This window comes from Lottia gigantea (assembly GCF_000327385.1).
Source record: "Lottia gigantea unplaced genomic scaffold LOTGIsca_43, whole genome shotgun sequence".
NCBI lineage: Eukaryota > Metazoa > Mollusca > Gastropoda > Lottiidae > Lottia > Lottia gigantea.
This window is the reverse complement of record NW_008709504.1, coordinates 2,076,287-2,087,919: the sequence shown is the minus strand read 5'-3', so window position 1 is coordinate 2,087,919 and position 11,633 is coordinate 2,076,287. Positions and strand designations below refer to the sequence as shown.

The following is an 11,633-nucleotide window of genomic DNA, read 5'->3' as shown; positions in this document are numbered from 1 at the left end:
GTGGGGGGGGCTTATGCCCCCGGGGGTAGCCTGTTTTCCTTACCTTACCCCCCCCCCCCCCCCCTCCCCCAAACAAAAACAGTAAAATACTGCTTTCTGAGATATCATGTTTCAGCCAGAAAAGAAGTCGGTATGTTTCGCTGTTTTCAATGTTTTTTTTTATATATATATATTTATTCAGTTAAAATTCAAAGTCAACAGTTTAAACACGTATAAATCATGCATGAAATAAATAAATATATACATATATCACAAAAAATTATGAAAAATTCAAATCAATACCAGGATCGCCCGAATCAATAATAAATGGATTAAAATTCATTAACATTAAAAATTTACCAGGGCCATATTTCGACTTAATTCAACTAAGCTGAGATTTAAGAATCTCAGTGAATATTTTAAAAACATCTATATGTATATGCTTTGAAATAAAATACCTTCGCCTCTTAATTAATGCTAAACGAGCAGAAGAAAATAAAAGAACTAAAAACGGGTTATGTTGAGACTTACTGACTTCGTAGCCGAAAATCATCCATTGTTTACAATCATCCTCACTAAATCCGGAATCTAAAAGCAAAGTAGTCAGCACATCAGTTAACTGAGCTAAAAACAGTTTGAGCGATGAACATTCATACAATACATGAGGTTATGATTCATTTCTCCTTTCACAACACAATACGCAAAATGGATCAGTAACCAATTTATAAACAAATTTTCGCCCATTTGTCCATACAATATTATGCACTATGGAATAATCATTATTTATCATCACTGAACTCTTATACTTATAAAAAACTGACTTTGTAGTACTACTGCCTTACCAATAATAGAAAGCTGCCTTGACGACCACATGCCAATGACCCTCTTGAATTTTGAAATTTTACCCTCCCAATTCAGACGATCACATTGTAGTTCGGATTTTTCTACATTAACCCTAGCTCCAGACAGAGAACAATATTCATCGAGAGCATCAAAGGAAGCGTTAACAGAACTCAAATTAGACAGAGTGAGGGTCATGTCATCAGCGTGCTGGTACACCAATGATACCCTATCAGAATCAGGAATAGGGATTCCATTTATGTTTGGATTTACCTTAATTAATGCATTAAGTAGCTTCACAGACAAAACATGCTGCAATAAGTCGAGCAAATATCTAATTGAATTAAATTGAAAATTTATGTTTTCTGTAATTTTGTTATGTATTTAACATCAGACTTATGCCTTCTCTGTATTTCAGAGTCTAGTATAATGTGGTAGGCTACATTTTACAATCAGCATAAGTTAATGGGTTATTATGAAATATACTGCAGTGATCGCCAACAGATATATCAAAAACTGCGAACGTTTAGTCTGTTTATGCCACCAAAGGAATAAAAAATTTAAATGGTTAAGTTATTACCTTTGTAACACGAATCACATTCTGATTCAGCCCGAAAACACCTTGGAAAACAAATTCTTACCCTAATTTGTGAAAACAAGATTTTCTACAGTTAACGATTGTTTATTATCGCTCATGGATGAGCCTTATTGAAATTCAACAAAATGAAAAATATTTAAGAGTTATTGCCCATGTTCTGTGAAATCTGTTGTAAACACTTAATAGATGCACAGTTCAAGTGCTGTTGTGTGCCTTCAAATGTCCAATTTCTCAGTGGGCAAGCTATCTTGCCAAGAATAGTACATGCTGCCAGGATTGATTTGGTTGTTGTTGACCGTTTCCATTTTGAATGCTTGTATTCTCTCGAAAATTTGCAGTTGCGTGTATATCGTGAGAAATATCTGAGAAATATTCAATGAATGATGAAGTAAGCTTTTATTTGGTAATAACGATACTTCTTCAACAAGCAGTGTGAGCAGGGGCCCGTGGACTTCAATAATTTTACTCTCCTGCTTTTGCTGCCAGGGTTGGGATCCGTTGACTTGGTTCAACCAGTCCCTACGGTATTGTCAACAATAATGGACATATGGCTCAATTGTTTTGATAATTAAGTATACTTCTTAAGAAAATGTAAAAGCTTTAAAAAGCTACGGTTTGTGAAAATCAGTTGAACATAATTCTGAAAGTGAACCTGCATAAAAATGATTTATTTAATACTTGTCACCTTGATAATACATCACGACGACGTTGTAATGTTATGCTAATATTCATTTGAGAGAATCGATACAAGTGAAATTATGATCAAATTGAAATAATACAAATTAATTGTTATCATGTGTGAACTCATTTAGACCAAGTTCAAGAGTTCAATATGCTCATAAAAAATTATTAAAAAAGTAAATTTAATAGAATAAAATAGTTCATAATAATAAAGCCTTTATATATACGGGAGCTGGGACGCTAGAACGTGGACTCGAGTAAACAATAGTCAGTTTTCATACAACAACTGAGACAAAATGACCGATTCTGAAAGAGACACTCACCAGGTAGGTCGAGATTTATCGATCAACATGAAATATTGGAAAGGTTTTCTTCAAATTGTAGTGTATCCTTAGAGACTAAATCAGCCTTAAGGCTGAATACTCAGAGTGCGTTCTATTGTCTGGGCACATCAAGAAGTTTGTTGACTTTTCTTATATTTTTAAGAGAATTGGAATATCAGCCTCACAATAGTACTGTTTGTCTTGGAATATAGTTTCTTTTATGTTGACATACAACAAATTTCCATATGAGAAATTTCAACCAAAAGAGTTCAAATTTTGACTGAAAAATTGTCCTCTGCCAACAAATTCTAAAAAAACAAAATGTGTGCCCGTATTTATATTTTGTATCACCGCACAGACATTCTAATATTTACAGTACTATTTTTCGGCTGCCATTTCAGTTTTCATACAAATACCGTTCGAAATATTCCAATGACAATCAAGTAAGGATCTTAAGCTATTGTCAAACATACTACGCGTATAGTTGGCCTCAAATATTCGGACTAACTCATTTCGCGCCCACAAGAATCTGATTACGCCAGAGATTCAGGACTGCATACCATGTCACCATTTCAAGACCTTACCTATATAGTAATATTTCTCCGACAAAAATAGTTTATTCATACTCATATCTGCCAAGCTCTCACTCCAGGCTGTTGAAAATTGTTTTACAGTCATTGAAACATACCTTGAGTATAATGGTGTATTAATGTATATTATTTCTGCTCCAGATTTGGAGAGGAAATAAAGCAACGTTTGCTTTGTGTGTGGTTATGGTTGTGGCGTTTTTCTTATTGCAACAACCCAACTATCATTATTTTACCATGAAACATGACATTGGTATTAACATGGAATCACAAGGCATCAAACAGACCGAGACTTTAAAACAGCTGGAGGTTGTCGTCACCTTTCCTTATATGTTAGATCCAACATTCAAATTAATTGCACACGGTGAACGCAACGAAACTGATAAAATGCAGAGGATGGAAGAGTACATGACTTGTCTTAAATTGACACTAAATCACCGCTTTATATCCAGAGTTCATCTACTCTACGATCAACCATCTATAGTGAGATACATCATATCGCAGTTGGATCATTCAATTCGTAGCAAAATCACATTTCAACTAGTGAAAGACGCTGTTATCTCTTTGACCGCCTTTGAATATGTTTTTTCAAACTTGCAAGGACGACTTGTGATGATGATGCAAGCCGACAACTACCCAGGAGACGGATTCAACCTAGTTGACAAAAATCTTCTTAGAGAGAAAAAACTAATGTACGCTCTGACCAGACATGGCCAGTTAGAGAGTGACTGTGATATGAAAAATAGTATATCATCAAACTCGTGTGCTAAGGGGAGGTACATTGGATCACATGATGGATACATTTTCGTACCAAATGGTAACTTACCAACAAACGCCACTAAGATCATGAACGTTAAATCTTATAAATTTGGCATTGACAACTTAATTATATGGATGTTTAAAAATGTCCTACATTATAGAGTTTTAAATCCATGTAAAATAATTCACATCTTCCATCTACACTGCAGTGGCGTCAGAAACAGAGACAACATAAAGAGAGTTAGTAAAGGTAGACTTGGTCTACAACCGCCAACAGATGAATTGTTTTAATGTATGTTAGTTATCTTCGTTTCTGAAGGTAACACTGATACCATTTCATAATGAATAACAAACTAACTTGTGATTGATGTACTTCCTCAAGTGAAAAGTTCATTAACTGCTACCCATGTTTCGCCATAATGTTATTTTAGATTTCGGGTTTTGTTGTGCGGTTCAGATCGTTAGTACTTGTGTTTTATTTTATTAATAGCACCGTTTTTGTTGGTATTTTTGTTAGAAACATAACTTAAAAGATAATTTGAAAACATATGAGACTCGAATTATTTGGCTTATAATAACCTTGTTTGAATAACAACATCTGATCAATATAGACATTTCAAATTGGATGACTTAAAAGATAATTTGAAAACATATGAGACTCGAATTATTTGGCTTATAATAACCTTGTTTGAATAACAACATCTGATCAATATGGACATTTCAAATTGGATCGTTTTCTATGAAAGCCGGGATTACCCAGTATGTCACCACTATTCATTGTACTGAGAGATGAAACAAGGCCAATAACCGTATAAAATGGCTGAATTTTAAGGTACAACACATTACAAAAGTTACCAAAGTCGCAAAATTAATTGTTTACATTACAATATGCGATGTATTTCTAACACAAATATATGATGAAATAGCATTTTAATAACAAATCTATCACTAACAAAAAACAAGATTACAATTCTAATCACATTTAAAAATAAAAGTAATAGTAACTTAGTTTAATAGCTAGGTAACTGTAATATATAAAATAACAAATCTACATAAACATTGTGATACATGGAATGGCTAAGATTAAAGCATACTAGAATGATCAACACAAAAGTCGTAAAATACCAATTAACGGTTAATTGAAAGACAATAGCCGCTATCCATCCTTATAATCACAATTCACTTGGCTCGTGACATTTACGGCAGGACTGGTATATGTCATTGGGAGACATTGCTGTCAGTCTTAGAGCTAAGAAAATATATATAAACCCCAAGTTGTAGGGCACAATGCATCACTTGCTAGTTTTCATCTGATAACTATATCCACAGTCCTACTTGTTTATCTCGAAATGGATTCCATCTCCAATCTCCACGTGAACTTGTCCGAGATCGAATTTCGATTCAGAAGAGCCTGTGAACAAGTGGTTTTGCTGAACAACAAATTACAAGATCTTCAAGTTCGATACGATCGAGCAAGACGAGATGATCTGCGTTCTTTTCGCTACAACATCCGTTTCAGAATGTCTGCTGTCGAAGGTGTGAGAAACGCTTTCAAACAAAACATACAATGCAGCGATGATGGCAAGAATAAACCAAACATACTTACTTGATTGCATGTATCGTACATGGGACAATAAACCGAGGCCCCGTGTTTTACAAGCTGTGCACGTTAAAGATCCCAAACGAGTTGAAAATCCAAAAAGAGCATGTTTATGCCACTGTCCTAGCAAAATTTCTCCCATTGAACTCTGTCTTTATTAGCATATGGTACAGAAAAGTGGGATGTAAAAAATCCCTTTTCATTTTTTTTTATCTAAAACGACTCGCCAAAATACATCCACTCAAATCATCCATCACTACAACAGATCACCCAAACGCAGATTAACTCCACGAGTTGCACGTGCATGATATGAATAAAAGGGAGATATTTTTCAAACACGAATCATTGCCATTACTAATAAAGTGTAGAGAAGACTGTCTATAGATATATCTACAGGTAAATATACATTATATTCATTGTCTTTTGAAAGATTGACTCGCCTCTTTACCTAACTGTAGCTGTACGTGTATTATAAATTATGAATCCATGTATTTATTGAAGACCTGGTCTTATAGATTATGTTGCCGTCTATGTCTCTCAGTCGTAATATTTCTATAATCCTTCATTGTATTAGGTTTCCAACATGAAGATTTGCTTGACATTGGTAGTCTTAATGGCAGTATTTGTTACTTCAGATGCCTGGTGGTTTGGTAAACGAGGTACGTTATGCTAAATTTAAATTTAAAAAACAACGTGATTTGCAGCGACAAATCAGTCTAAACCTTTTGTTACTGCATTAAAAAAAATAAAAAAAATAAAAAAATCTCAGTTTTTGATATCCGATGGTTTTATACAATAATACTTCAGTTGGATTAGCGAGAATTTCTGATTGGATTCTAACCATATTCTCTTCTAGACTTGAACGGAGATGCACCACCATCAGCAGTAAAAGCTGCTTTAATCTCTTTATGTTCACAATATGGTGACAATACCAGTTCAGATCCAATGGCTCAAGATGTTAAAAATGTCTGCCAAGCCTTAAAAGAAGCATCAAATAATAGAAGTACGTATACGCCAACATTTCTAGGTTTATGATGGTTTCTTAAGTATGATATTGATCTATAGTGACGGGTGGGGGGGGATGCTACATCAAATCTATTTATGTATTCTAGACATTCCCAGCAGATGTCATGAGGTATGGCTTTCTGACTCTTATAGAATACATGTATTTTCTGTTTACAATAACTAGGTTCCAATACATATTATAGAGTAATTCAACCTTGCTATATCAAACCTCTCTTCTATTAATTTATATTTACAACATAAATAGCTAATTATAATATTTAAATGTTTGTATCTTTCAGGACGATCATATCCTGACCATCCTTAGTCTACAAGATTAATGTCTAGTTTAATGGCAATAAAATAATTAAACCTTTTCTACTGTTTTTTTTTCATTTTAAAACAAACTCAAGCCACTAAATCTGTCCTACATAGCCCCGTTCAAAGGTCATTAAATATCTGAAACAGTTCGATATCACTGTCCCGTTCATCTCGTTATATAATTTGCCTGTTTAGGATCTCAAACTGGTGCAGTAAGAATGGAGCTGGGAATGTCTACTGTGGGGGCTGTGCTGACTAGAATGTATATTGTTAGAATATATTTTGTCCAGCTAACAAAACAGGTGTGGTCTTTAGTGAATGATAGTTAAACCTTGTCTTCTCTTCAGTAAAGCGTATTGAGTAATGTTCCTCGCCTAGTGTACGATGATACTTTGATTACATCATATAAAAAAATGACTGATTTCCAGATGCTTACATGATATACTTCGAGGGTGTGGACTGGGTTTTAACTGTTAAAGGATCATCTTCACTATCAACCAAGCATACCTTAGTGTCGGAAACAATCAGCTTACAATCAGTAATAGTGTTCATAATCCATGTGTATTCATAATTATTCACATTTGAAAGTTAAAAATTCGACTCGAATTTTAGTGAGCGCTATGCCATATATAAACTGACAGGCAAAAGAAAGTTTTCGCCGACTTCATTTGGCCACACGACAAAGGCATACCCGGTATGTGAGATATATGATGATTGATATATATATATATATATATATATAAACAGAAATCAATTTCCTTGAATTAGAATGAAAATGCATTGTAATACCGATATTCAATTCTCCACAATACACAAGGGGAAGAGTCAAGGGGTCAAAATTAAAAATTACACAAAGCAAAGTTCATTGCAAAAGTGCATAAAAAGATTATTCCATGACAGTAGTCAGGCAAAAAGTCATTAATAACGAGTTTGGCCACCGTGGGCAAACATGCACGCAAACACACGCCTCCGTCGCAAAATCGCGTTTTGCACGTTTTTATGCATGCACGATTTGGAGAGTTGCGTTCGATAATCTGCATTGTGGTCATGATAACGTTGCATTAAGGCAAATGTTTGCTGCTGGGGTTCAAACCTGTACCACCTTTTTTGCTTTTTATACAACGGTTTCTAAAGTGAAAACTTTCTCTTGCCTGTCAGTTTAGAAAACACATATATAGACAGTGAAATTTCTAGTTTGAGGTATATTTGAAGGGATTATGCGATTTTCCGTATTAGTACTTCTTAAGACTATTAAAGCACAATAAAACCCAAATCAATCCCCGTAAAATACCGACTGTTCCCCTTTTAAATATAAATGAATTGCATATTTACCAGACGGTGAAATTTGATTTACATGAAAACTTATGAGTTATTGCCCTTTTTCGTAAACACGTTCAATGTTTTAGTCCGTAAACACTCTTGAAGGCACAATTCGTGCCTGATTTTGACAACTTGGTAATATTATTCAGTATCGCCCCAAAAAGCTGACAGTGAGCGTATATTACCTTGTGTGGAGCTATCTTAAAATCTTTCGTTTCTTTTTGGGTAATTTTTTTGGTTATATTTCCATACAAAACTGTACTTATAAACTAGTACTGAACTATAGAGGTAAATTATAACACAATATTTTATTAGATATATTTTATATTCATATAGATAGAAATACACAATATTATTCAAGTCAGACAGCCTGTAAAATACAATACAAATAACCATATAAATATCATTACACCGTTCCTTAGTCATTCTGATACTATTAATCTAATGTTCTGTTACCACTCTAACCACAAAGGTGTTTTTACCACTCTAACCTCAGATGTTCTTTTACCACTCTAACCTCAGCTGTTCATTCACTAGTCTAACTCCAGATGTTCTTTTACCACCCTTACCCCAGATGTTCATTCACCAGTTTAGCCAAAGATGTTTTTACACCACTCTAACCTAAAAATGGTCTTTTAACACTCTAAATGTTCTTTCATAAGTCTAGCCTAAACTTACAGGCCAGGTCTTGTTCAGTTTTTAGTGGAGAGTTCACATCCAAGGTCGCCAGACGAGATTGTTAATGCTACCATTCTGAATCTGTATATCGACATTAACTAATCTATTATAACTCTGTATACTTTCTGTTGGTGATTGTAGGTTGATATTTTTATGTGGTCGTCTTGTTAGATATTTTAATACATTCTGTCGACTAGATTCAGGTAAATTAAAACATGATAAAAATGAGTTAATTTCTAATAAACATCTTGAATAACCTTCTTGATAAACAATATCCATTGCTATTTCACGTTTTCTTTTTATTTCTTGGATGGTGGTTATGGTTTTTTCTAAAATTTCTGTTTTTTCTAATTTCTGATTATCAGCTTCCTGTAAAAAAATATCATGAAATGATGTGAACTGATTTTAACTCGATGGTACTGTATAGACCTGTATTCTCTGTTACATTATAGAGCCGTAACAAGAGTGATAAAAAATGTTTTAATCAAACCATAGCATACAAGATTAATGAGAGCTAGAGAATAAGTGATATATGGTATATTACAGAGCTAGAGAATTAGTGGTATATGGTATATTACAGAGCTAGAGAATTAGTGGTATATGGTTTGTTAGAGAGCTAGAGAATAAGTGGTATATTGTTTGTTAGAGAGCTAGAGAATTAGTGATATATGGTATATTACAGAGCTAGAGAATTAGTGGTATATGGTTTGTTAGAGAGCTAGAGAATTAGTGGTATATAGTTTGTAAGAGAGCTAGAGAATTAGTGGTATGTGGTTTGTTAGAGAGCTAGAGAATTAGTAGTATATGGTTTGTTAGAGAACTAGAGAATTATAGGTATATTGTTTGTTAGAGAGCTAGAGAATTAGTGGTATATGGTTTGTTAGAGATCTAGAGAATTAGTGGTATATTGTTTGTTAGAAAGCTAGAGAATTAATGGTATATTGTTTGTAAGAGAGCTAGAGAATTAGTAGTATGTGGTTTGTTAGAGAGCTAGAGAATTAGAGGTATATTGTTTGTTAGAGAGCTAGAGAATTAGTGGTATATTGTTTGTTAGAGAGCTAGAGAATTAGTGGTATATTGTTTGTTAGAGAGCTAGAGAATTAGTGGTATATTGTTTGTTAGAGAGCTAGAGAATTAATGGTATATGGTTTGTTACAGAGCTAGAGAATTAGAGGTATATTGTTTGTTACAGAGCTAGAGAATTAGTGGTATATGGTTTGTTAGAGATCTAGAGAATAAGTGGTATATTGTTTGTTAGAAAGCTAGAGAATTAGTGGTATATTGTTTGTAAGAGAGCTAGAGAATTAGTGGTATGTGGTTTGTTAGAGAGCTAGAGAATTAGTAGTATATGGTTTGTTAGAGAGCTAGAGAATTAGTGGTATATTGTTTGTTAGAGAGCTAGAGAATTAGTGGTATATGGTTTGTTAGAGAGCTAGAGAATTAGTGGTATATGGTTTGTTAGAGAGCTAGAGAATTAGTGGTATATGGTTTGTTAGAGAGCTAGAGAATTAGTAGCATATGGTTTGTTAGAGAGCTAGAGAATTAGTAGTATATGGTTTGTTAGAGAGCTAGAGAATTAGTGGTATATGGTTTGTTAGAGAACTAGAGAATAAGTGGTATATGGTTTGTTAGAGAGCTAGAGAATTGGTGGTATATGATTTGATAGAGAGCTAGAGAATTATTGGTATATGATTTGATAGAGAACTAGAGAATTGGTGGTATGTTGTTTGTTAGAGAGCTAGAGAATTCGTGGTATATGGTTTGTTAGAGAGCTAGAGAATTAGAGGTATATGATTTGATAGAGAGCTAGAGAATTAGTGGTATATGGTTTGTTAGAGAGCTAGAGAATTAGTAGTATATGGTTTCTTAAAGAGCTAGAGAATTAGTGGTATATTGTTTGTTAGAGAGCTAGAGAATTAGTGGTATATGGTTTGTTAGAAAGCTAGAGAATTAGTGGTACATGGTTTATTGATCACACAAAGTATTTTACGTTTGAAGAACTTTCTTACCATGAGATGAGATGCTTCTTCATTAAAAACTAAATCTTTAATTTTCAGTAAAGTTTCATTCATTCTTTGACGTCTTCGTTTTCAGCAACTTGTTTTTTCTCCTAAGATAGATAGGTCAAAATTATTATTATCATCCAGTAAAAATAAAATATATAATATATTATTACCCTTCAGGAACACCTGATTCCACCCTGGCCACGTATTCTCGAAACGATCTTAGCGCTCTGACACCCTAGAAACAATGTTAGAAGACACTACGACATCCTAGCGCTAAGATCGTTTCGAGAATCTCGTTCTCACTTTGTTTTCAGCAACAAAACTAACAATATTTTTTGTTGTATTATTTTCAAAAATCATGGAAACAAAAATATTACTAGTTACTTTCTTATCATAATTTTGGAAATATCAAAAAGATTGAGTTCCATTCTCAGAAAACAATTTACAAACTTACCTTTCGTATTTGATAAGAGTTACTGTTAATTTGAGACATCTTATTTTATTGTTTTTTTATGTAAATTTAATCTTTTTCTGACGAACTATAGAAGTGAACTGATGAAATTTAGGACAGTTGTATTTTATATGGTATCTTAGTTTCTCATCAGACGTGCTAGACAGACATGATTCCTTATTCACAAAATCACATCAGTTTAATTTTTACACGTTCTACCACTTGATAATATTTAATATTTGTCACAAACTGGAGAGTTTAATTAATGACATGTCACAGGGTTGTTAAACCGAGGTTAGTTTCCTCAAACCGGATTATGTGTGATAATCTAATTATAGCCAAACTTTTAATTAATGATAATTAATTGGATTTATTATTGTTTCAATTAAATTATTTTCTCAGTTGACGACTCTACCAGACGACTGTCTATAATTTCTTGTTTAATTTTACTCTTGACGTGTATCAATGATAGAACATCACACCTTCTA

General features: G+C 33.5%; 2 protein-coding genes across 2 annotated transcripts; one reads left to right on the top strand and one right to left on the bottom strand.

Moving 5' to 3' along the window:
- Window positions 1-2,394: 2,394 nt before the first annotated feature.
- Window positions 2,395-4,058, top strand: LOTGIDRAFT_164157 (hypothetical protein; the record flags this gene model as incomplete). Its single annotated transcript, XM_009060638.1, has 2 exons — window positions 2,395-2,424; window positions 3,153-4,058. The coding sequence occupies 2 exons, from the start codon at window positions 2,395-2,397 to the stop codon at window positions 4,056-4,058; spliced, it is 936 nt and encodes a 311-aa protein (XP_009058886.1).
- A 4,663-nt stretch (window positions 4,059-8,721) lies between these two features.
- On the bottom strand, window positions 8,722-11,187 carry LOTGIDRAFT_164156 (hypothetical protein; the record flags this gene model as incomplete). The annotated part of the gene is made up of 2 exons (XM_009060637.1): window positions 8,722-9,057; window positions 11,149-11,187. The coding sequence occupies 2 exons, from the start codon at window positions 11,185-11,187 to the stop codon at window positions 8,722-8,724; spliced, it is 375 nt and encodes a 124-aa protein (XP_009058885.1).
- Window positions 11,188-11,633: the final 446 nt, after the last annotated feature.